Here is a 25,366-nt window from a genome sequence, read left to right as displayed (position 1 = left end):
CGCGACGCCTGTCCTCTCTCTCCCTCCGTCTGCCCCTCCACCAGCAGCACCCAACGAACCCAACAGAGTGGTCCTGAGGCCCCTGAGTTTGGGCACAATCTCTTAGATGTTCTTGTCTGAACGAACGAGCCCAGTCTCTTGCATGGAGTAAGATCGGGGGTGGGCGTGACGGTCTAGAGGAGTGAATCCAGCTGTTCGGGGATCTTTTGTTTTTTCAGAAAAATATTGCAGGCGTGGTGGAATTTGATGCAAGCAATTTAAAAGTTTGTTTGTGTATTTATCTAATCATATCCTTTGGTCGCCCGCAGTTTCTGGTCGAAATTTTGCCCTACATAGCGGCTTCGCTTCCGCACAGGGCTCTCTGGTCTACCCGCTGTGGGGCTCATGTCTCCGAGTGATGCCAGGAATCTCACCCGCTGATGTCCCCTGGGCTCAGGGAGACCCTGCGGTCTGGGGGGGACTGACCCTGGGGGTGGCCCTGGACAGGCCCCTTTGGCACCCTGGGCTGCCCCAGGCGCACTTCCGCAGGGGGTCCGGGAGGAAGGTGGGTCCCCTCACCGGACATTATTGCCCTCACCTTCTGACGGGACCCCTGCAGCCTCTCTGGGAAGCTCCGGAAGCGCGGTCTAGAGGCCGCTGGAACAGAGGCCCCTCACCGCCTGCCCTCTGCACGGAGGGGCTGAGTCGCTGGGTAGGGCGCTCGGCAGCGTGGACGGGACTGGCTGGCACCCCATCCTCGGCTCTGGCTCCCAGCTGTGGCTGCCCCGCTGCCCTCCTGCTCCACGGGAACCCTGTTTTGGAAGGGATGCCAGGGCTGGCTTTGGGAAATCCTACATGTTCAAGGGGGCCCTTTCCGAATTGGCTTCTTAGGCCGTGAAGTGATGCTTCCTCTTTCAGGCCCAAAAAGCAGACAGGAAGTTCAGGGAGGTAATTTTAACTAAAAGTCTGTTGCTCTCTCCTCTACCCGGGTTGGGTTTTATTGCGATTTTTCCCTGTGGCTGTTCGGCGACCTTCATCAAGGGCGCTTCCGGCCCACTCGGAACATGCCCACTGGTTCAAGGCCCGCGTTGTGTCCCGGCTGCTCGGGGCGGCGCTCCCCGAAGCCCAGCACCCCGGCCTAGAAGCCCAGAGGCTGGCACTCACACCGGCCCCGCCGCCCCCAGGAAGGGCTCCAGGCCAGGACGCCAGGTCCGTGGAGGACCCCCTCACTAATTCCGATCTCGTGCCGTGATTCTTCATGATGAAAACAATCCAGGACAATCCCTTCCTCCGGGCAGGCCAGTTCCCCCTGGGACCTTGGTCTCCCCCTGAGCATAGGTCTCCCCCTGATTGTGGGTCTCCCTCTGATCGTGGGTCCCTCTGACCGTGGGTCCCCCTGACTTCAGGTGTCCCTGACTGTGAGGTCTCTGCCCATAGGTCCCCCTCTTACTTTTGTCACCCTGACTGTGGGTCCCCCCCCGAGCATGGATCCACCCTGACCATGGGTCCCCCTCGGACCATGGGTCCCCCCAGAATGTGAGTCCCCTCTGACCGTGGGTACCCCCTGACCAGGGATTCCCCTTCTGACTGGGTCCCCCCTCATGTCGGTCCCCCTCTGACTGTGAGTCCCTCCGGAATGTGGGTCTCCCTCTGACTGTGGGTCCACCTGACCGTGGGTCCCCCTCTGACCATGGGTTCCCCTCTGACCATGGGTCCTCTGACTGTGAGTCCCCCTTGACCATGGTTCCCTCTCTGACTGTGGGTCCCCCTCTGACTGTGGGTCCTCCCTGACCATGGGTCTCCCTCTGACTGTGGGTCCCCCCTGACTGTGGGTCCCCCCTGACCGTGGGTCCCCCTCTGACCATGGGTTCCCCTGACATGGGTCCCCCTCTGAGTGTGGGTCCCCCCTGACTGCAGAACCCCTCTGATCATGCGTTCCCCTCTGATTGTGGGTCTCCGGTCTGCAAGTAGCCTTTCCCAGACCTGGGCCCTCAAGGTGCCCTTTATGGTTGTATGTTACTACTGGCCTTTGCTTGATGCTTTATTTTATTATAGAGGGAAGATGCTTCCTGAGTTTGTTCCACCATCAAGTAATATTTTATAAGCAACGGTCCCAAGTGGGTGGGAGTTCCTCTCTTTCGAAGCTCACAGTGCAGGTCTCCTGTTGTCGGTGTCTGGTCCCCAGCACGGGGCCCAGCCAGCCCGGCCCCTCCACCATCTCATTCCCACCTGGCCCCAGAGGGGACAAGCCAAAGTTAGATGGTGACATGAGCTCTCTTCCTTCCCAAACAGGTCTGCTTAGACTCTCAGGAAGTGATTTTCTTTTTCAAATGGGAGGTTTTGTTGGAAGATGAACAGAGAACCCAATCAGTTAAAACACCAGGACAGGCCCAGGATCTTGACTGCACACACGGGGTAAATTGGAACTTTGGCCGAAAGCCTGAGATGCTGACCCCCTTTGTGCAAACAGCCCTAGCCTGTCCGTGGCCGAGGGCAGCGCCCCAAGTCGGCACCTCCGCCCGGTGTGCACAACAGCCCTCGCGCCCAACACACGCCGAGGGAGGAGGCAGCTGCGGAGTCCACGGGAGGCACAGTCTTAGGGGACGAGCAGCTGTAGCTTCCAAGTCTGGACACACCAGGCCTTCAATGCATTGTTCGTGGTCAGGCCGGTTCCCGGAGACGAGTGACGGGGCCGTGGCTCTGCGCCAACCGCTGGGCCTCGCTGGCCGTCGCCGGCCACTAAGACAGAGAAATCCGTTCCACTCAAGGCTCTACAGTTTATTCCCCACCCTTGATGTTTAGGAAGTGATTTAAGTAGCTCTTCTGCCCCTTGAAAACTACAGTGCGGCTCTGACCCTTCTTGACTTGGGAGTCTGTAGTGAAATCGAATCAGGCGACTTTTCTACCTGGGCCGAAGTTGGCCACCGACCTCCTTTGGGCTCCGTGGATCGCTGCTCTTTGTCAGTGGGCCCGGGCCTTGCAGAGATGGGGCCACGGAGGACAGTCTGACCTCTGCGGTGAAACAGGATTTGCTAGATCTCCGTCCTCCGGAGCCTGGCAATGCCTGAGCCTGACAACTGTCGCTCCCCAGGCCCCTCTCCGGCAGCCTTGGCCACGAGCCGTATCTTCCCCGTCACACCTCTGGGGTTGGCCACTTCTCTTTCTAAGGACTCCCAGACCAGCCTTGTCCTGCACCCATGACTTCCTCCAGCCTCAGCCCAGCCCGCATCCAGCCTCCTGGAGAATGAAGACTCGGTTTCACTGCAGGGAGGCCGAGATCTATGAGCTCGTCCTTGAGTGGCGCTGCCCATGCACGGAGGGGGACAGGCCCTCAGGCAGGCCCAGGGGAAGGCGGGGGCCTGGGGTGCCTGGGCTGCCCCTTCCCCAGTCAGCCCCTCCCACAGGCTCTGATGCAGACTGCAGCCGGACCCATTTCGCCACCGGTGGAGACTGGCTGAGAGTGGGCCCTCGGGAAGGGGGCTGCGGTTCCAGGGCCAGGGCCGGTGCAGTGGGACTCGTGGGCCGGCAGGGCAGGACCTTGGCCGGCGCAGGGTTGGGGCCGGGACTCACCTGCAGGTGTGTCCAGACTTGGAAGCTACAGCTGCTCGTCCCCTAAGACTGTGCCTCTGGGCCGGCAGGGCAGGACCTTGGCCGGCGCAGGGTCGGGGCCGGGACTCACCTTGGCCCGTGGGAGGCACTCCTTGGATGGCGTGAATATGGGCTGTGTCCATGCAGGCCATCACGGGGGCCAAGGCCCAGGTGGGGGGGCTCTGTGCCACTGGCGTGCCCTGCACGTGTGTCTGGGCCCCATGCCGGCCCCTTCCTCCCTCTCCTCACCCTCTCCCCAGCCCCTCCCTGCCTTCTCCCTCTTCCTCTCCTCCTCTTGGTACTGGAGAGGGTCGAACGGTGTCCCTCTACCCCCTAAATCTTAGTTAAGATGAGGTCGGCCTGGGTCAGGGTGGGCCCTAAATCCAGCGGCTGGTGTGCTCTGGACGAGGGGGAGACAGACACAGGGAGAAGCAGAGAAGGGGTGCGGCTTACGCAGGATGGCCTCGAGCCCCTGGCCGCTGGAGGAGGCACGGAAGGGTCCTCCCTGTGAGCCCTCGCAGGACCCGGCCTGCCGATACCTTGTTCTTGGACTCCAGCCTCCAGACCGGGAAAGAAGAAATCTCTAAGCCACCAGGACCCTCCTGGAGCTCACAGCCTTCACCTGGCCCTCACCACCCGGGGCTCCCGGGGGCCCAGGCCCAGCTCTTCTCTCGGGCTGTATTTTGCCAAATTCTGGTGTTCGCTCCTGTTACCTCTTGGTCACTCTCTGGACTCAAGGAGAACGTGATGAGGGGGGACTCAGCCTGGATCTGAAGCGGGCATCTTCGCTGTCCCTTTGTCCCCCCCATGGTCTGTTCAGGGTGACATTTTGAACCACACGTGACATTGGCACTCCCTGAGACACTGTGCCCTCTGGGCCCTCAGAGTGCAGATCCCCAGGGCAGTCGGGTGACCACTCCCCCTCACAGCCTGGGAGCCACTGCGGATGTGACAGGTGCCTTCCCCCTTCCTGGTGGCCTGCTCACAGCAGCCCTGGCACCTGGCACCGTGCAGGGACTCAGAGAGATGAATCACACTCTCCCAGGGGAACGGTGGAGCCCTGTGCTCAGGCCCAGACCGAGTGAGAGGGGGCTGGGGGAGGGAGGACAGTGAGGGTGGGAGGACGGTGGAGGAGGGGAGGACGGTGGGGGAGGGAGGTCGGCGGGGGAGCATGGACAGTGGGAGGGAGCAAGGATCCTGGACGGTTCTTGGCTTAGACACCCGTCGTCACTCCCCGAAGGCCCAGATCAAGGTCCGTAGGAGCCCCTGCTCCCAGTGGCCGACCCTGTCCTACCCGGAGCTGGCTGGCCAGGATCCCGCACAGCACCTGGGCATTCCAGCTTCCCTCTGCTTGTGCTGCGAGGGGCCCAAGGGTCCTTCCCAGAACCTCCCAACCAGGGACTGTGGCAGGAGGAGCCCCCTCCCCAGGCCTCCACTCCTGGCCCCTGGATTCTTGACATTAACGCCCCACGGGCCCTGGGAGGGTGGGAATGAGGATGCCGGGGTGAAGGCGGGGGGCCGGGGCACCTGCGTCAGGGCTGGAGAAGTCTCGGGAGCACCTGGGCAGGGGTTCCAGTGCTGCTGGGGTGGTAGAGAGCAGTCTGTCTCTAAGGACAGAATGATCTCGGATCCACTCAGCGTGGCTGCCTTGTTTCTGGAAAGCTGGGAACTGGGGGGTGGGGGGCAGGGACGGGATGTGGGGCTGGGGGACCTTCCACACTGCCCAGAGCCCGCCTGCCGGCTCCGGCCCCGGCCTGAATGGCCATTCGAAAGCCGCAGCTGCCCTCCCCAGGAGGGGGGGCTGAACACACTGACCATCTGAGCAGCAGGGCCAGTGGGCAGCAGCTCCTTGCAGCACCCCCACCCTACAGTAGGGAGAAGCGTCGGCTCAGACCACACAGGCAGCTGAGCCTTCCGTCCCCTGCCCTCCTGATGAGCCGCCCCGTGTGCTCGTCCGGCCTCCTCCTCCCCAGCGGTCTTACCGCACCTATTATGTGCAGGGTAGGTGGCTGTGGCGGGAGCCAGGGGCCCCCCGGGGACAGGATTCCCAAGGGCCTGGGCGTCTGGGTAGGGCCTCTGCCCCACAGCAAGGCTGGGTGCCCACCGGCCACGCACTGAGCACAGTGAGATGGTTCGAGACTCTGGATGGAGCCGGGCCAAGCGGGAAGGAGCCTGAGGGGGGACGTTCCCTAGCATGGACCCGTGAACCATGAATCCCCTGTCCTGAGCCACAGACAGCCGTGGGCCGGGAGCCCCCGTGCAGCACGGGACAGGAAGCCCCACTCGCCCTGCCTCCCAGGAGCAGGTGACTGCGCAGGGCAGGGATTCTCGCTCTCGGACACCGACCCCCGGGGGCGGGGGGTACTTCTCTGTAGCAGGTCGTCCTAGGTGCCTTTACCCATTAAAGGCCAGTGGCAACTCCACGTGTGACAACCGAAAAATGCCACCAGACCTTGCCCAGCGTCCCCTAAGAGACACAACCCCTGGGGCGAACACCGATGGGGCGGGGCCCTGGGCGAGCAGGAAAGACAAGCCTTGCAGGCGCCTGCCGCGCTGACCGAAGCCACTAGACACAGACGCCGCTTCCATCTTGTATTCTTATAAATCGGGTTTCCAGAAGCAGACACGAGAACATTGGCCTCCGGCCTGCCCAAAGCACAGCATGAGGAGCGGACGGTGATGTCCAGGCTGAGGGGCAAAGGGTCACTGTACGTCTTCCCAGACCCAAAGGAGCCGGAACGAGACCCCGGGGTCCTGCCTGGGTGGGCGCCCGGCGAGCAGGGTCTGCTGCAGGGGAGCTGCAGGAGGGCTCCGCACGCCCTTCCACACCCGGTGGTCACTTGTGCTTTTTGCTCCGGATGCCCGTGACCCCGTCCCTCTGTAGCGACACATCCCTTCTAATGCTTCACGTGGTCTGATGCTCATGAGTCTCCCCACACTCATGTCACAGCCGTGTGTGGAGTTCTGGGCACAAAAATAGACAACGAACAATTTCTTTTAACAGCTCCGCCCCTGAGCCTGGTCCCCGTGTTTGTCCAGTCCGGGTCTGGGGCCTGCAGGCTTCTGACGCCCGCCCACCAGGGCTGAGTGATCACAGGCGGGACGACAGGCTGCGTCTCCCACGGGGTGCGCACACCCGCGTGACCTGGCAGCCTCCTTCACAGAACCTTCTGGAAACAAAAGTGGCTAGATTCATTTGGGGCCACAACATGGAAACCTTCAGAGCTGTGGGCCGCATACCTCTGCTGTCCGTTGCTGGGCCCGGGGGGCTCCGAGGAGCCTGGTAAACAGTTCTGGGGGGGCCAGGGGTGACAGGTGCAGAGGATGGGTGGAATTAGCGCCACATTCTGACCAGCTGCCGCTCTGCCGGGAGAACGCCTCCTCCATGCGGGTCATGGCGCCACTTTGAAGGCCCTCGATGGCCACCTGGTGAAGCCCGTGTCCACTGGAGACTCGAGCTCCCAATCCTGCCTGAGCGAGTTTCTGGGTTTCCCTGGAGGCCGCAGCTCCTGCCATGGTGGCCCCAGCAGCAGACTATCTTCTCGAAAAATTCCACTGTCTTTTTAGGAGGGAAATCCAGCTTTTGACCAAAACAAACAAGGTCGGGCTTTCTTCCCAGTGAAGATCCCAGAGAAACACAAACTCCCAGGAGTCATTTAGGGATTTTGCAGTGTTGACCACTTCCTGCATCCTGGACACACACACGTGCAGACACACAGGTCCTACATCTTGGGGTGCAGGTGGGGTGGGAGTCCTGCACCTACGTGTCCCACAGACACCCTTGAGTGACCTTCACCCAACAGGGTAGTCGCGGAAAAACCCGCACCCTCTCTCTTCTTCCTAAATGAGACGACCTTCTCTGGTCTCAGAAAACCTCCATCTCTCCAAACCCCCCGCAGGTTTTGGATATTGAGAAGGGCCCCATGGGCTGCAGGGGGGCGGTAGGGGAGGGAGCCATCACGAAGCCCCAGAGCTGGGGAGCCTGCCCACATGGGGGGCATGTGTGTTCTGGAGCTGCTGACTCTTTCGAAGGGTCCTCATTCCAGGATTGGGGCAGCCCCTGGAACATTCTCCTTGGGGTCAGGCACAGTCCTGCGTGTCCCTTCAGGCCGGAGAGGCCCCGTGTCCACGAAGCCCCCTTGTTAATGGCGCCGATGGGGGCAGATGGTCCCCCTTGGCCACCAGGCCTTGCCCGAGTCAATTCTCAAGCTGCTGACCGCCGTCCCTCCTGGTGGCATCTCACAGAAGCCCCGTCCACCTCCCGGGCGGTGAGTTCTCATCAAACGTAGTCTAAGAAAGAGAAAGAAGGTGGTGTCGTGGAACACGGCACCTGCTTCCCTCCATGGGGGAGGCAGACGGCTGGCTTTTCTCGGGGCTCAGAATGGTGAAAACAAAGGGCTGAGAACTGAAAACCCACAAACGGTGCACTTCGTTTGACCCTAAGAACAGTCAGGCCCTAATGGTTTGGCAGGTTGCTGTTCTCAAGTTGTCTGAAACGGGCTTGTCTGGCCTCAGGAGCACATCCTGGGCCGCAGGCCAGCCGCCAGGACCAGGCTCCCCGGGATCAACAGGTGGGCCCCTCGTGGGGGGCGCTGCATTTCGTGCACAGCCCGGGCCCAACCTCCCGTGGGCGGCCACAGTGCCCGGATGGGCTGGCGGGGCTCAGAGCGGGCTGCTCACTTGCCTCAGGGGTCAAGTGCACGCCGGGCCCGTTGCCCCTTGCAGCCCGAGGCCCCTGCATGTGGGAAGTGCAGGCTGTGTGTGTGGATATGGTTCCCACATTGGGTAGGAATCACATCGACCTTGGCTCCCGGGACAGTGGGGGTGCTTGCCACGGGTAGCTGTTCTCTGACAAAGGACACAGTGTCTGGACTCACTTGAGCCCCCCCGTGGGGGTGGAGTGGGGAGGGTGGGCCTAGGGGAAAAGGGTGAAGTTCGGGGGATGTGCCTGGGGGTCATCATCCCAGGCTCTCTGCTTGCGTGTCTGGAAAATTCCGTAACCCAGCGTCAGCAAGGATTGATTACATGCCAAGGGGGCAAGCGGGAAGCGCCTTCCCGAGGGGTTCACCGTGTCTCTGAAAATGGAAACATCCATTCCCCTGGCCATCAAGTATAGCTCGTGCCAAAGACGGACCCGAGAGAGCCACCTCCCAGCCGCCCAGTGCCGTAGCCTGCACGCTCTCCACCGGCCCCTTCCCTCGCGGCCAACTCACCAGAGAATGCCTGCTCTGGCCTTGCAGCCTGGCACCTGTGGGAAGGAACCAGAAATGCTCAGGGTGGGCAGCACAGGGTGGGGGAGGGGCCACTCTAAACCTCCAGTGGCTCTGGGTGCCGGGCAGGGGTGAGCCCACAGGGGAGGGCCCCTCAGGCCACCCGGCTTTCCCGGAAGATGCTTTGTCAGAGCTAAGTTCAGGGCACTGTAAGAGGCTCTGGGCGCCTCCCCAGGGCCTGGCCGGATGGGCATGGGGCTGCAGGCCGTGGGGAGTCTTTCTGGGATGGCAAAATGGGCAACACGCTGGAGGCTCCCGGGGAGCACATGGAAACTTCCCTTAGGGAAGGGCTCCAGCTTGGAGCCAACCTGTTAATCCAGCAGCGGCCCGGGCCCCACCCTCCGGAAAGATCTGGAAGGTCCCCAGCTTTGTCACCTTTATCTCAGGGTATGCCCGCCGGCCTCTACCATCAGGCTGACCTGGTGAGACGTCCCTTAACCCCCAAGGCCCTTCCTGGTTGACCCCTGGGGTGTGACCCTGTTCGTGTTCTGGGCTTTTCTGTGCATTCTGCTGCTTTGTTTTAGAGAGTCAACACCCAGACTTTCTCCATCTGTCCTTGAGTTTGGCCAGAATTCAGGACTGAAGGCAGCTCGGCTTCCATAGAAATCTACTCCATCCTGACCTCTAAATTCAGAAGCTGCCACCCCCACCCCAAGCTGGGAGACGGCCTTGCGCAGAGCCCACATCTTGAAAAAGGCATCTGGCTCACGCCAACCCCAGAAATGCTTAGCCCCGACCACCGGCACCTGATCTGATACCTGGCATGGATCCCGTGGGGGCACCTGCTTCTGCACATGCTGCCGGCGGCCGCGGCCACCACCACAACCACGCCCAGCATGGCCAGGGCGCTCAGCACCGTCCCGTGGCCCTTCCTGTGGACGCCGGTGTGGCTCCCCGTGTTGCTGGGTTCGGTTGCCCTGGGCGTTTCTACAAGAGAGAGGAAAGGAACGCAAGACTTAATGGATGCAGAGGAAGGGAAGGGCCTTTTGACAGAGCAAGAGGGGCTTCAGGGAGGCACTGAGGCCACAGCATTTCCCTGGCACTGTTTTGGGATATTTGAACCCGAGGACGGTGCGGGGAGGGGAAGGGGCTCTCTCCCTCAGGGGAGCCTCCCCGTCTTCCCGGCGGCACCCCTGCCCGGGCCGCCCGGAGCCCAGCCTCTGCAGCGCCCGCACCGGGCCGGGCGCGGCGGCAAGCACGCATTCCTCCTGGCTAATGCGATTTATTTTTCTCAGCTTTATTGCTGGCTTTAAAAAACCAAAAACCGAGATGAAATTCACATGACGTCAATGTTGCCATTTTGCAGTGACGTCCGTCCACAGCGTGGCATGGCCACCGTCGTGATCTGGTTCCAGAGCCTTTCCTTCACTCCAAAGGGCCACCGGACCCCATCTGCCGCGCCTGCCTCCCCTCCCCCGGCCCCCAAGCGGCGACCGTCTGGCTCTGGATTTGCCTGTCCCGGGCGTTTCATGTACGTGCAGCTGGAGAGTGAGGGCCTTTGCCGCCTGGCGTCTCTCACTGCCCGTGACGTCCTCAAGGCCCCTCCACGTGGCAGTGTTGCGTTCCTTTTCGTGGCTGAGTAACATTGCACCGTGTGGATGGATGTGTCAATCCGCTCATGATTTGGTTCGTGTGAATACTGCTGCTGTGAACGCTCATGTACCAGGATGTCTCATTTTCCGTTCTGCCGGGCCAGCGCCTGGGAGTGGAACGGCTGGGCCGTGCGGAAACTCTGCGATTACTGTTCCCCGCCGTGGCCGCAGCCCCTTGCACGAGGGGGCTAATCCCTCCTGTCTCAACGTCCCATTGCTTAGCCCCTTGGAACGTGGTTCTCACGGGCAGACCAGCCACGGCACCCCTGGGAAGCTTGTTACAAACGCCCCGGGTTTCTCCAAACCTGGAGAAACCGTTCAGTGGCTCGGTGTTGAGCGTGCACTGGAATCATCCTGAGAGAGGCTGAGAGGTGCTAATCCACTGGGTCTGGGCGTGAGGGGCTTGAACACGCCCCCCAGTTGTCCCACAGCACCACAACCAACACCACTGCCTAGGAGAACCTTCCGGTTCCCCTCCACCCGCCGCCCGGACTGCTCTGCCGTCAGAGGCGGGCTGTCAGGTGCAGCCCTTGTCCTGGTCCGTCTGGGCTCAGAGACCGTGACCACTGAGTCACAAGGCTGTGCGCTGATTTCAGGAAGGAAGATAGCGGCCCTGCCGAAGTTCCTGGGGGTCACGGCCAGCTTCACGGCGTGTGACCCACGCAGGCCTGCAGGCCCACACTCGGAAGCCTTGTGCGTGGTGTCACGCTCTGCTGCTGCCATCTTGGATTCTTATAACTCCTGAACGAGGAGCCCCGCATTTCTCTCCAGTTTGCATGGGGCCCTGCAGGTTACTGGGGGGGTGTCCTGAGGGCATCCCCACTGTCACGGACCCCACCTCCACCCGCTGGGAACCTGTCATCTCAACATCGTGACAGGGGCACACAGACTGAAGAGCCTCCGGCCTCTGTGAAGGAGCCACCTGCCTGCACCCCTCCCGCGGGGAAGCCCCGAGCCAGCAGCAGGCCCGGTTCCGGCAGCTGGAACCCCGGGTGGGGGCTCTGGCCTTCTGAAGGGGCACAAGCTCAAAGACTGTGCAGGCGTGCCTTTAATCCTGATGCCACTGCTGCCTGGTTCTACACAACCTTCCATCCTCAGTCCCTCATCTGTAAAATAGGTCAGCAAAGCTGAGCCTGAGAATGAACATTAAGTCAAGGAATGTGCACTGAGCGCCCAGCCCTCTTCCTGCCCTTCAAGGGCTGCCTGTCACCGCCTCCCCCTTCCAACCAGCTTTCGGAAACCACCGCCAAGGCACCTTGCAGGGGCCTGTCCTCCGAGTCACTGCAGGCCCACAGTCTTGGGCTGGCCTCCTCTCGCAGACCCCGGAGGACCTTACCTGCCTGGCCGATGCCAGTCAGGTTTTGGTGCAGAAGGACATTCTCTATGCAGCAGCCGACATTCACACTGGGGGTCCGCCTGATCCGCAGGACGCTGACCACATCATATAGGCCCCGTGCGTTCAAGAAGACCGTGCTGTTCTGCAGGCCCTCGGTCAGCACGCTGTTGTCCGTCTTGTTGATCCAGTACACATTTGGCTTTGGATAGCCATTCGTAGACGTGCACGTGAATGTGAGCTCCTCGTCCTCGGGAGGGCCGCTTGGGATGCTGACCATGGGCATGCTGTAGTTTGCTGCAGGAGAAGGGGATGGGTGGTGAGGGAGGCAGGTGCTGAAGGTCAGAACTGGAGGGGCACAGGGCATCAAGGCCAGGTTAGAGGGGAGGCAGCCCATCGTGCCCTTGACCCCGGCGGACTGTGGCCTGGGCAGCCCCCCACACCCTGTTCTGCCCATGAGTGGCCCAACTCCAGATGACACAGCCCGTCTCTGCTGAGCTGAGGTCCTTGGTCGACTTGAATTGTCTCCTAAATTCTGATCTCACTTAGTGCTTTATAGCACTCTCTCCTAATTTCATTCAGAATATCTAGCTGGAGTTGAGTTGGAGAATTTAAGGAAAAGACAGCAAGATTAGGAGTTCTTCCGTGAGACCAGATCAACTCAGGCTACAGAAAACTTCCTACCAGTTGGATGAGTTTTCAACCAGCTCAGCCCCACCCCCAGTTAGACAGAAACCCACCAGGAGAGATTAGGAGGTTCTTAACGGAAGAAGCAGGTGAATGAGCCCGGGACTGCCTTGTTCATACGTGCTCTGGGCTGTAAGGCTGGGGTGGGATGGCTCCCGCCAGCTTCGGTGGTCTTACCTGCCACATGCAGCGTCACCACCACGTCCAAAATCTTTTTTAACTGCAAGGATTTCCTAAACACCAGGCAGCTGAACTTCTGTTCGTCTTGGGGGGTGATGTTGTAGAGATGCAGGGAGAAGTCGCCGTGCTTCATGCTCTCGGGCGCGAGCCAGGCCCTGTCCCTGTAGCGGTTGTCCTCAAGGCCGGCCGAGCTGTTCCCAGAGAGGTAGTACGTCACGGTCGTCAGGTGGCCCAAGATGCTGATTTGCCAATACACATAAAGGTCATCTAAATCGAAAGTGTGTCCTTCGGGGAAAATGCAGCTGAGCTCGACGTCGCTGCCCACCAGCGCTCTGACTTCTTGCTCTTGGATATCTGCTGTGATTCGAAAAGTACAAAATTGATTTTCTGGGGTGCCTGGGTGGCTCAGTTGGTTAAGCAACTGCCTTCGGCTCAGGTCATGATCCTGGAGTCCCAGGATCGAGTCCCGCATCGGGCTCCCTGCTCAGCAGGGAGTCTGCTTCTCCCTCTGACCCTCCCCCCTCTCATGTGCTCTCTGTCTCTCAAATAAATAAAATTAAAAAAAAAAAATTATAAAATAAAAAAAATTGATTTTCTGCAGTTGATTCCTTGCCTGCAAAGTTACTCTACTGGGGGTTGGCAGGGGAAGGAAGCTTTTTGGTTGCAAGACTCAAACACCACCTCTGACTCATTTCAGCAGAAATGTAACGTATTAATCAGATAGATGTAGGAATGCGGTAGCATGTTTAAAATTCAGACGTTTTTGGCAGGCACTGTATTGTCCGACACGGACTGCTACCCTTACACGAGAGGCTAACAGCGGGAGAAGTGGGGGGACAGGTGGGCACCCAGGACTGCACTGCACTATTTTGGCTATTTCTTGGGTATTTACAATTAATTCAAAATAAAAGTTTTTTGGTTTTTTTTTAATTCAGATATTCACAAGAAACCAGTTTCTCAGCAACAGCATTCTAATGCCTCTCACACTACCTCAGGAAGGCTGACGCGCTGTACCCAGAGCGGATTTACCGTCTGCAACCACAGGAACGCCTGCAGGGAAAGTGACGGTGTCCCCAGTCCGCCACCCTCGGGGCTGGAAGGCTCGGCGAGCCCTCGGCCTCAGCGGCAGTGCCGAATCCCCGTTCCTTGTTCTTCTGCAAGGTGGTGGCTTTGCAGGTTCCCCGGGGTGGACTGGGGCGAAGGGGTCAGGAGATACAGGGGGCCCCAGCTCATCGGGAAAGCAGAGGGACTGAAACACGTGGGACGAGCTGCCTTCTACCTCTGCGAAACACGAACTCAAATAAGAACTGTGGGGTCTGCACAAGCACTCCCCTTGGTGGCCTTCAGCTGCTCACTACCTGAGCCCCGGGACCCAGCTTTCTCTCAGGGGCCCCCAGAGAAGCAAGGGCCGTGGTGAGGACCCTGCTGATGCCCGCATCCGCAGCCTCAGTGGTCAGCCCTGAAGGGCTGGAGTAAGAGGTGCCCCCCAGGAGCCCCCCGGACTTACTGGCTTGCAGGGCGCCAAGCAGCAGCAGGAACATCCCAGGACTGGAAAGAAACAACCAGAAAGGCAGGTGAGTTCCTGCTCCTTCCAAACCGGGCAGACTGCTCCTCGCGGGTGGGAGTGGTTGTGCCCACGGAGAAATGCGACCACATCCACAGCCTCAGCCCGGCGGGCGGTTCCCGAGGTGGGGGGACTCCTCAAGGGGGGTCAGGGCCAGCCCAGCAGCGCTGCCAGTCCTGAGCCACCAGCCAGCTCCCCGAAGCCGACAGTGTGATCAGGAGGGGTGGTGGGAGCCGCCCCCAAGGTCACAGTCTCCAACCCAGCACTGGCCTGGCCTTTGCTGCACACGGAGTCCAAGAAATTGTATGAAATCAGAAAAATACACTTTGAAGGTGTTTGTAGTCAGAGCTACGTTTGAGTTTTGGGAGACAGAGGGGCACGTGGGTGCCACAGTCGGTTAAGCCCCCGACTCTTCGTTTCGGCTCAGGTCATGATTTCAGGGTCGCGGGATCAAGTCCCGGGTCTGGCTCCCCGCTCAGTGGGAGAGTCTGCTCAAGGATTCTCGCTCTCCCTCTGCCCCTCCCGCTCGTGCTCTCTCTCTCTGAAATAAATAAATCAATAAACCTTAATAAAAAAAAGCTTTGGGAGACAGAGAGGATCTAACGTGTGCAAGGGCAGTGGGAGCTGAGCTGCTGGGCAGCCCTTGGAAGGAACACGATCATTCTGAAACCAGAAACCGAATCGGGTGGCTCTTCCAGAGCTGGCGGGCAGCTTGGCCGCCAGGGGCCAGCAAATCCCTCTGGGGCCTTCCCAGACTCCTTGAAGCAGATCTTCAACCTGGGAGACTCCACACCCTGCATGCCTCAGCCCAGCCACCCCTTCCTGCAGGCCTCCCAGGATCCTGTGTCTGCTGAGTGAACTCCGGACCCGTGGGAACCCCTGCCCCGGCCCCAAGAGCTGTCGTCTGGGTGGACATGGAGGCCTGACCCTCGAGAGCACATTCAGGCATGTCCTGCCAAGCCAGACCCTGGGCCATCAGGGGCTCCCCCACACACTACAGATGTCACAGCCTGCAGGCAGGCCTGTCTTCTGTCACTGTCCCTGCTGGGGCCACCATTCCTGCCCTCGGGGATGACTTCCATACCCTTATGTCCAGCTCCCTTCCCTGGGGCCAGAGCTACCTTCTAGAACACAAGGCTGTGAAAACCCCTCGGTGACCCCCCCATTGGTCTCACACGGTGCCCCCTTTCTGTGCTGAGGGCTCAGGGGGCATATGCCTGCCAGGGCCTCGTGGGGTTATCTGGGGGCTCCCTGGGGGCGTGAACACATGCTCTGGGTTCTGGGGAGGGAGACAGATTTGCCTTCTCCCTCGGTGCTCCCTGGGCCCTCTTCTTGGGCCCTCCTGGGCCCTTGCTGTCCCACCTGGCTCCCAGGCCAACCCCCCAGGCTCTGGGGTATGGGTGGCTGTGACATTCAAGGACCTACATTTATAACTAGGGAGACTGGGTGGCAGGACCCAGGTGTCGCTGCCACACCGGCTTATCAAGGGGACACAGCCTGTCGACCCCATGATGTGACCTGAAGGGGGTATTCTGGCAAAAACCTGGGAGAAAGCAGTCATCTACACCTTCCCACTAGCAAGGACCAGGAGTGATGGGCTGGCCTGAGCTCGTCCTCCCTGGAGGCTCCGCTGATGAGCGAGGGGGATCCTAGGTGTGTGGGGGGAAGGCATGGCACAAGACAGTGCGCACCAGCTGGCCCTGGAGAGTGATCCTGGCACTGCGAGGTCAAGGCCTGCCTCTGGGCAATCCGTTGGGGGCTGCGGGCCCGGGGGGGGGGGGGGGTGTTGGCCTGGGGCGCGGGGGGGCCCGGGGGCGCTGTTCCCCTAGTCCAGTGTGCGGCTGCTCTCCTTCCTTCGCGGGGATCCGCCTCCAAGTACACCCACGCGCTGCCGTCGGTCCCCCACGACCCGCCCCACCCCTGGGCGGATGCCACCCGCCTGCAGGTAGGGGCTCCGGATGCCGCCTGGCTCCCAGGGGCCGACCCTCCCACGGATTCCGCCTGGGCCACCAGGTGAGTGGGTGTTCTATCCGACCACCTCGGGATCCTGCTCCCTGCTCCTGCGGCGCCCCCCGCCCCCTTCTTCCCCGGCGTCCGCACACTAACCTTCTCAGCCTCATAGTGGGGGCGGGACCTTGGGTCGCGGGAGACCTCGGAGCGCGAGAGACCTCAGGCCGCGGGAGCCCTCGGGCCTCGGGAGACCTCGGGTCGCGGGAGCCCTCGGGCCTCGGGAGACCTCGGAGCGCGGGAGACCTCAGGCCGCGGGAGCCCTCGGAGCGCCGGAACCCAGCTGTAACTGCGCGCCCGCGCACCTCCGAGGCTCTGAGCGCGAAGCGAGTCGCCGGGCCGAGTGCTTTCCCTGCCCCCCGCCCGGCCCTCGCCCCTGATCCCACCCCCCTGCCCAGTCCCTCCCACTGGGCGGGGCCAGCGGACCGGAAGCTCTGCCGCAAACTCCACACGTTAGTCCTCCCCAGCCACGGACGCTGGGCAGGGACCTGGGCGCTAAAGGTGTCCCGGGAAGTTGGGGGGAGTGGGGTGGTGGTGCATGGTACCAGGGAGGGGGACGGCCGAGGGCTCTGCGGGAGGCTTGCCCGGCTGCGGGGGCCGTGGGAGGCCAAGTGCTGTCCCCCAGTGTCGCGCAGACCGTCCGCGCCCCCAAGCGCCCGGGCCCCGGCGGCGCCTACCTCGCACCTGGTCCCAGGAACCCGCGCTTCCCTGCCCGGGGCTGGGCTGGGCAGAGTGCCCGCCGTCCTCCCTCCTCCCCTGCTTCCCTCGAACGGGAGGCAGCACCTCCAAGTCTTGGGGGAAGTAAGAACCCGGTTTAGGAACGAGTGAATGAATAGAAGGAAGGAGGGAAGGCAGGCCGGCTCCGCTCTCCAACCCGGCGCCGGGTCCGGGAGGCCCGCCCCCAGCTTTGCCCCCTTATCCTTTTGGGGGATCCTGTGCCACACACCACAGCGTGTGTGGCTATTAAAGGCTCTTAGGGGCCCACTGCGTGGAAACCAGTTCACGTCTGCTCCTCCAAGGCTGTGGGACTTGGCACTCCTGTTTTCTCTCTGGGAAAGTGCGCGAAGCCGCGGAGGGTGGGTTAAAAGCCCCGTTTGCGCCCTTCCCCCACCCCGCCCAGTTCCCTCGGCCTCCTCTCTGCGCTGCCAGGCTGAGTCACTGTCCCACCCCGTCCCCCGCAGGCCAGGTAGAGCCAGTGAGGTGAGGTCGGTGGGGCCAAGAGGGAGTAGGGTGCTCTTCTTGCAGAGGCTGCCCCTGGAAGGGCCTGGAATCCCAGACGCCCCGCCTCTGGTGTCCGGGGAGCTGGCAAGCACAGTGTGTCCTCGCACTACTCTCCCGTCCCTCTCTAAGTCCGCTACCCAGGCTGATGGGGAGGCAGAGGCCGGCCTCTGGGGATGGGGGTGCAGGAGACGGCAGGGTGTGAGATGAGGGCCAAGCAAGGAGGGCTCCCCTGACCCCAGCCTCCTCCAGCAGCCTGCCATCCACTCAACAAAGATATAGGCGCACCTACTGCAGGCCAGGTGCTCTGTGAGCGCGAAGGATGAACTCTGAAAACGGAACCTCTGCTCCATGGGAGTTAGCATGCCTGTGGAAACGGGAGAGGAAGCAGGGGCCGGACCCCAGAGCCGCCAAGGAGGACGCGCAGGGAGGGGCGGGCGTGCAGGTGAAACCCGGCGGGAGGGACTGGGAATGCAGCCCTAGAGCTCGGGGCTTCATCCCTTCCGGGCAGGCTAGGAAATTAGGGTGCAGGATTTAAACAGGCCAAGCGGGGCCACCCTCCCCTTTAGGTGGGGAGGGCACGCCAGGGAGCCAGGTCGGGACTCCGTTCACGTGTCCAGTGAGGGCACCGGCCGTCTGAACTTGGGGCGCCATGAAGGGGCCGGGAGATGGGGGCCCAGAGGAAAGGTAAGATTTGGCTAGGAGAGCAGGGTGTGGTCATAAATCAAATCATATGGAGGTCTCAGGACGCTTCTTATTCCGGGAACCGGAAAACCATTGCCATCCAAAGCCGCAGCTTGAGCAAATGTAGCCGGGTACACTTGGGGGAGGGGCACCGGCTCAGGCCCGCGGGTCTGGAAGGAGACACGATGTCGGTGGCCCTGCTGCCCCTCGGGTTGGCGGCAGTTGGCAGCAGAGAACCCGTTTGGCGAGGGCCAGCAGGGGCAAAATCCGCAGGTGAGGAGGATCGGTGGGCTGGTAACACCTCCCCCTCCCAGCCTTCCCGGGTCCAGCCCCCCACCCCCACCCCGCGAATCCCGGGACGCCCTCTGATTGGGAGGGGGGAGGGGCTACGCTGCATTGATTGGCCGACGCCTGGGTTGCCCTCTACCTCCAGAGGCCCCCCACGAAGAGCCCATGCTGCCCCGGGGTTGGAGGGGGGGCGGGCCCCAAGTGCAAGGGGCTTTTAGGCGTGGGGAAGGGAAGGTGCCCAGTCGGGTGCCGGAAGCTCGAGGCAGCCCGGCCACTGCCCCAGGACAGCGGGGAGGGAGGGAGGGATGGGGAGAGGGGCTCCAAGGGGCTAACCTGCAGAGCTGAGGGGTGCTGGCGCTGGTGGGGAGGCACCCGGCTCTGCTTCCTGGGCACTAGCCCCTTGCGCCAGGCCCCAGGCCGGGTGCTGCTACCAGGCCAGTCCAGAACGGGGACCGAGGGAACGTCCTGTTTGTTGAGCGGGTAGAGAAGGGGCAGGGATGCAGGTGGCTGGAAGGGGCCTTCTAGCCAGGCCTGGGGCGGTGCGGGGAAGGAGCACCTCCAAGACCAGCCTCAGGAGCCTCAGCCTGATAAATGCATGTTCTATTCAAATCCCAGCTCTGCTTTTCAGGAGCTGTGTGACCTGGGGCAAGTTACTTAACTCCTCTGTGCCCGCATTTTCCCATTTGTGAAGTGGAAATAGTTACAACACCTTCCTCAAAAAGCAGCTGAGTTCATATGTGGTTATTGTGAGTTGATACGTATAAAACATTCACATGGACATTGGCCGGTGGGTCACACAGAGTTATTTTAAGACAAATGGAAAAACAGAACAGCCCTCGGAGGCCCCTGCAGCTGAGAGGTTTTCCTTTCTTCCCCTTGACCGTGACCATGTTTCTCCGGCAGTCAGAGGGTGTGGAGGCAAAAGCCCACTGGAGGAACATCAAGGCCGCCCTGGGCACCAAGCCAGAACGGTATTGGTGCTGGGGATTGCGAGTTCTCGGTGCAGACGTGGAAGGTGTGGCATGCACTTTGATGCTAGAGACCCAGGCTTCCCCCTGGGCAGTCCTGAGCAGCTCCCTGGGGCTCCCGCACAACCCAGAACAGGGGACCTGTGGGCAGCCCTCAATGTGATCCCTGGTCCCGGGGAGCCCATCTTTTCTCCTAGCGGGTGTGTCTGTTTCCTGGGGAAGCCCCAAGTCACCACAAGGTTGGCATCTTAAAGCAACAGAAATGTACTCTCTAAGATCTGGAGGCTGGAGGTCTGGAATCAGCTCCTCCAGGAGCTCTGGGTGAGGATCCTTCCGAGGCGTTCTGCTCCTGGCGGCCCCAGGCTTTCTTGGCTTGTCGCTGCTTCTCGTTCTCCAGGGTCATGACCTTCTCTGTATGAGGTCAGGTCTCCCTCTGCCTCCCCGGATAAGGACCTTTGTGATCACATTAAGGGCCTCCCCGGCTCATCCCGGACAATCTCCCTATCTGATTTCACCATATCTGCTAACAGAACCAGCAGGGCCCGGGGTGGGGGGGCCTCCTTGCCCCTGCGGGGGACACCCGGGACGAGCTGTGTCTGTTAACTGTCTAATCTACACCCTGGGGGGATTCTCTGGCTCATCAGGAAAGATCCTTTAGGATTCATTACGAGTGACTTGAAGCCAGCTCTGCGATGGGCTCGGGTGAGCAGGGATCCTGCCTTCTGCAAGCAGGTCCCTCTGGTGTAAGGGGCACCCATGGGCTCATGCCTCGCGAGCGGATCTGGCCTCTGCGCGGCCTGCTCAGTCCGTGCTCCCTTTGCTTGCCAAGTGTGATATTCTACGATTTCGTGCGGCTGTCATCAGGCTGAGTGGTTTTCATGATCCCGGCCAACGGCGGTCACAAGCCAGCATGGCATGGCCAGTGCGGCCCAGCACACAGAGAGCGCGGGCCACACCCGCTCCGGACAATGTGTCCCGCTCATCCTCCTCATGCACAGTCCCACGTCCCACAGGATACAATAAAGGCTATCCTTACACACAGAAACACGAGAATGTGACCCATAACGACCACAATAAATATATTTTTAACTTCTCAACAGGCACGCAGAAACATTTTCAGCAGCAAATATGCTTCATAACATCAGGGTGGTGTCCCCGGTCAGGGGCTGCGAACTTCACCCACGCCTCCCTCCCCAGAAGGGCACCGTAGGGCCGGGGCCCTGCACCACCACACCCAAAGGGAAGACACGTCTGTGGCAACCTTGGGAAATCCGAAGTCAAGCAAATAAAATAATAATTTGGAAAGGAAAAAAGAAACAATGTAAGGAAAGTTGCCTGGTTCTAGGAAAAGTCTTTTTTTCTTCATAGTAAAATAAATCATTTATAAAGAGGAAGTGAGTTCTGTTGAAAAATACTTGAAATATTCTCTCAGGGGGAGAAAACAATTCTTCACCAGCTTAGTGGGCCCCTGGGCGGGGGCCTTTGTTCTCTGCCTGTCCTGAGCCAGCAGGGTCAATTCCTCGCGGGAAGCCGGGCCAGAGTGCCTGCTGCCAAGGACAGAAGGAGGCTCGTTACCAACCCGGGCTCCGCATGGGCCCCGTGGCCCGGCGGAGGTGGGGGTGGGGGGGATACACTGGGAAGCCAGTGGTGCGTCTCACTAGGTAATCCAGAGGTCTCTAAGAGAAACATCCTTCGAAGACCTCACCCATCTTGTGAGTCTCCCGGCCAGTGGTAGATGATAAGCAGTCCTGGCCGGTAGGGGACCAGATGGCCCCCGCACCTCCTGCTTCCCCCAGGGAGGAGCCGGGACCCTGGCCCCTCTCGGCAGGTCCACGTTCCGTGTGAAGAAGCCATTGCGGAGGGAACCCACACGGAAGAAAGGGCAGGACTCGGTGGGCAGGGCTGGTTAACTGCCCTGCGCATCATTCCCAAGGAATTCCTGTACCCAAGACCCGAACGGCACCAAGCCCGGCCCCTGAGGGTCCTGAGGCTGCCTGTGCTGGAGGCCCTGCGTGTGGGGCCGGCGGGGGCAGAACACAGGCCGCCTGGCTTGTAAGCTAACGCAAGTGGTGGGACCCACCCCTTGCGTGGCTTCTGGACACGGCAGCCACCACCACCCACCCCCGGCCCCGTCTCGGGCTCCCAGGCACCCTGCCGGAGCTGGGGAACACTTCGGGGTTTACTTTGGGGATTAAGGCTGCAAATGAGGCAGAAACATGCAGTGCCCATCCCAGCCCCCAAATGCCTCCCCAGGGCTGCCCTACTGCCTGAGGCTGTCTGTCCTGAGGTAGCTGCCAACAGTCGGGCAGCGACTGGGAGGCTCTGAGCCTCAAGGAAAGTGCCCATTTGAAGACATTGCTTCCAGCCTTATGTCTGGGAACCAGCTGCCTCCCTGCTTCCCTGGGCACCTGCCACGCCCAAGGGGGTGAAGTGGGGGAAGGGCAGTGAGAGTGAGCAGAGCAGAAGAGGCAGCCTGACATCAGCTCAAGGCTCCCGGAAACCACATTTGGAACGCTGCTTCACTTGGGCTCCACCCAAACACAGAACCAGGGTGTGGGCCTGGCGAGCGCCAAGGCTTGGCGGGCTCTGCCATGAGCACCTGCCATACTACAGGCTAGGGGCATGCTGGGATTGGGAGGTGGGTGGGCAGAAGTTTCCAGAACTACAAGCTAGGGGCATGCTGGGATTGGGAGGTGGGTGGGCAGAAGTTTCCAGAACTACAAGCTAGGGGCATGCTGGGATTGGGAGGTGGGTGGGCAGAAGTTTCCAAAACTACAAGCTAGGGGCATGCTGGGATTGGGAGGTGGGTGGGCAGAAGTTTCCAGAACTACAAGCTAGGGGCATGCTGGGATTGGGAGGTGGGTGGGCAGAAGTTTCCAGAACTACAGGCTAGGGGCATGCTGGGATTGGGAGGTGGGTGGGCAGAAGTTTCCAGAAACTCGCTGTCAGGAGGAGAAGACATGACTTCGCTTAGATCCTGTCAGTGTTGGCTCAACACAAGGGCAGTGCCACATGGCACGGTGTGGGGGAGGGAGATGGCTGTGTCCTCAGGGGCTCTGGGCACAGTGTGCAGGTAAGGACAGAAGAGTGAGGGCAGGTGTCCTGGAAGCAGAAAGCTGTCCAGAGGAGTGGGGCCAGGGGAGCAGGGGCTGGGGGTGTGCTGGGGGCCGGGAGGCAGACAGGATGTTCATGAGAAAGAACAGTCCCAAGAATGTTCAGGCAGCAGAGAAGGGGTATGTGTGAAGGCCCAAGGCATAGTGTGTTTGAGGGACTGTTGTTCAGTACAGCCTAGAAATGCATTGTGGGTGAGCTTGTGTTAGCATGAGTGTGTGTGAACCTGTGTGTGAATGAGTGTGAGCAGGTGGGTGTGAGCATATGAGCAGGTGTATGAATGAGTGGGAGCAGAGGACTGAGTTCTGTGAGCATGAGCAGCTGTGTGTGAGCAGGTGTGATGTGTGAATGAATGTGAGCAGGTAGGTGTGAGTGTGAGCAGGCATGTGAATATGTGTGAGCAGGTGTGGGTGTGTGAATGAGTGTGAGCAGGTGGGTATGTGAGCAGGTGTGTGGATGTGAGCCTGTGTGTGAGCATGAGCAGGTGTGTGAACGAGTGTTAGGAGGTGGGTGTGAGGGTGTGAACAAACATGAGCTGAATAGGAATGTATGAGCAGGTGTGTAAATGTGAGCAAAAGACTGTGAGTTGTGTGTGAGCTTGAGCAGGTAGGTGTAAGCACGAGCAGCTGTGAGATGTGATGTGTGAAAGAATGTGAGCAGGTGGATGTCAGTGTATGAGCAGGTGTGTGTGAGTAGATAGGTGTGAATATGTGAACAGGTGTGGGTGTGAATGAGCAGATGGGTGTGTGAGCAGGCGTGTGGATGAGTGTGAGCAAGTGGGCGTTTGTGAGTAGGTATGTGAATATGTGTGAGCAGGTGTGGGTGTGTGAATGAGTGTGAGCAGGTGGTCTGAGTGCGAGCAGGCGTGTGGATGAATGTGAGGTGTGTGAATATGTGTGAGCAGATGGGCATGAATGTGTGAGCAGGTGTGGGTGTGTGGATGAGTGTGAGCAGGTGGGTGTGAACATGCGAGCAGGTATGTGAATATGTGTGAGCAGGTGTGGGTCTGTGAGCGGATGGGCATGAATGTGTGGGCAGGTGTAGGTGTGTGGATGAGTGTGAGCAGGTGGGTGTGAGTGTGTGCAGGTGTGGGGGTGTGTAGGGCAGGGCGGAGCTCCAAGAGGCTGGGGGTAGGGCTCCAGGGCGCAGGTGGCCAGGTGACATGTGTCTGGGAGTGTGGACTTTCTTCTCAGGACTTGGGAAGCACCTCAGACAGCCTTAGTGCACGAAGCTGGGGAGAGGTCCCCAAAGTGGGAGCAGGCCTTCTGACCTTGAGCATGCCCAGAATTTTGGGGGCGGACCAAAGGCCCACCAGACACAGCCCCTGACCCGGGCATAGCTCTGTGTTCTCAAACTTGCGTTTCTTTGGCGAGCCTGACGCTGCGCCAGCGTCCGCGCCCCCTCCCCCGCCCCAGCTCCCACGGGCCCTGGAACACACAGGGAACCTTCTCACAGCTGGGATGTTGCTCCACACGTGCACGGCGTTCTGGACGGCCCGGCCACAGACGTCCTGGATGGTCACCGGGTCGGCCTGTGGGGTGGAAACGTCGGCTGGGGATCAGGGTGACGACCCCTGCCCCCCACAGTGCCCGCAGGCCTCAGTCCCACGGGCACCACGTCGGGCCTTCCCAGACTGTTTCTCGGGCAACCTTGCTCATGTGTCAAATCTGCTTCCTTTATGACCTTAGGAGGAAAAGAGGCTGAGATCTTATCGTAAAACTTTTAACCAGTAGATTTTCCATTTTTTCATTCCCACAGGTCACAAGGGCAAGGATTCCCCACCCGCTCCAGCTCAGAGGTGGATTCCCCTGAAGGATAAAGATGTCCTTGGTCTTTGAGCCAAAATTGTTCTGCTTCGGGAAGATAAGAGGCTTTGCTGGCAGACAGAGAGTTTTCTGAAGGGCCGGGGCCTTGGGAGCCAAGGAGGCTGCCTGGTGCCTGGATCCTGGAGTCCGAGTCTCCCTAGAAGGCCCCGAAAGGATGGGGAGGGGGTGGGAGGGAGGCGGACCTTCCACCGATGGGAGGGGGAGCCATGGAAGGGAGGGGCCATGGAAACTGAGGCAAGAAGCCACCTGGTCCCTGTCACCCAACAGGAGACAGGCTGACTCCACCCGCGTGGACTCAGGGGGCTGGAGGGGTCCCATGTGGACTGTTCCTGAGCCCAATTGCTGTGGACACACCAACCTCTTCCTGTATCCAGACACCTGGCTGGGAGAAACACCCGATGGCTGCTTGTGCCGTATGGACAGATGTTTGTGTGATTTATCCCGCAGAACCCACCACCGGGACGTGCACAGGCAGGCTGAGGAATGGCGTTTGTGAGACTCGTGCTGCGTGAATAACCTCGGGAGCCTGGTTATGTACAATATATGATTTGGCCTCCAGGTCAGAACTGGCCCTTCTGTTCTGGACGCCAAGGGCTACGAATCTTGTCTCACATCCCCTCCTGCTCCAGGCTGGGCTGGCCCCCCAGGATGGAATCCCTGACGGGAGGCAGACACACATAGCCCAGGCTCCTTGACGACATAGAAACATGAGAACATGGAAATGCAGCTCACTCCAAACTGCACGTAGGTGAACCAATGTTTAACCTCAGACCCCGTCACTGGCCCTATAAATATGGCCCTTATGGGGATGGTCAGTGGGAAGTCTCAGCTGCAGGAAGGCTGAGCCGCCCAGGCCTCTCAGTGGGGACTCCACCCTGGGTGTCTCCACGGGGCTTCCCCAGCTGATAAGGTCGGGTGTTGTAAGCACCTGATCTGATGTAACTTTGCCTTGTTCCCATTTATTGCCCCCTATTACTTTCATCTACGTGTAGATTCCTTTCGTCTTCTGTTTCTATTGGGTTTCTATAATAAAGTTTTCTTTCCCTTTGGAAGCTGACACTCGGCGGTTGT

The 25,366-nt window shown here is 60.3% G+C and overlaps 2 protein-coding genes across 5 annotated transcripts in view; both read right to left on the bottom strand.

Moving 5' to 3' along the window:
• Positions 1-6,146: 6,146 nt before the first annotated feature.
• On the bottom strand, positions 6,147-16,567 carry ICOSLG (inducible T cell costimulator ligand). 4 transcript variants are annotated; one of them, XM_081800559.1, is made up of 8 exons: positions 16,452-16,567; positions 16,300-16,400; positions 14,137-14,177; positions 12,627-12,986; positions 11,685-12,059; positions 9,596-9,764; positions 8,781-8,815; positions 6,147-7,857 (listed from the first exon to the last, which is right to left on the bottom strand). In XM_081800559.1, the coding sequence occupies exons 2-8, from the start codon at positions 16,311-16,313 to the stop codon at positions 7,847-7,849; spliced, it is 1,005 nt and encodes a 334-aa protein (XP_081656685.1). In that variant the 5' UTR covers positions 16,314-16,400; positions 16,452-16,567; the 3' UTR covers positions 6,147-7,846. The 4 variants fall into 4 exon arrangements, with proteins under 4 accessions (XP_081656685.1, XP_081656693.1, XP_081656704.1 ...); XM_081800567.1 differs by having other exon boundaries at positions 12,627-12,983; XM_081800578.1 differs by having other exon boundaries at positions 11,766-12,059; positions 16,452-16,566.
• A 3,836-nt stretch (positions 16,568-20,403) lies between these two features.
• Positions 20,404-25,366, bottom strand: part of DNMT3L (DNA methyltransferase 3 like) — a 9,266-nt gene continuing 4,303 nt past the window's right edge. The window contains exons 7-8 of the mRNA XM_081820516.1: positions 23,915-24,020; positions 20,404-20,905 (exon numbers count right to left, since the gene is read on the bottom strand). Coding sequence (XP_081676642.1) covers positions 20,740-20,905; positions 23,915-24,020 — 272 coding nt within the window. The 3' untranslated portion in view covers positions 20,404-20,739. The remainder of the gene's footprint in view (positions 20,906-23,914; positions 24,021-25,366) is intronic.

This window comes from Leptonychotes weddellii, chromosome 1, assembly GCF_054177405.1.
Source record: "Leptonychotes weddellii isolate Sample4059 chromosome 1, ASM5417740v2, whole genome shotgun sequence".
NCBI lineage: Eukaryota > Metazoa > Chordata > Mammalia > Carnivora > Phocidae > Leptonychotes > Leptonychotes weddellii.
This window is presented reverse-complemented; position numbering and strand designations above follow the sequence as displayed.

Bases quoted from the DNA above. Each gene is read 5' to 3' on its own strand.
- ICOSLG (XM_081800559.1), bottom strand. The intron at 12,987-14,136 runs GTAAGTCCGGGG...TTCGAATCACAG, and splicing joins GCTTGGCGCCCTGCAAGCCA to CAGATATCCAAGAGCAAGAA. The intron at 8,816-9,595 runs GTATCAGATCAG...TCCTTCCCACAG, and splicing joins CCCCACGGGATCCATGCCAG to GTGCCAGGCTGCAAGGCCAG.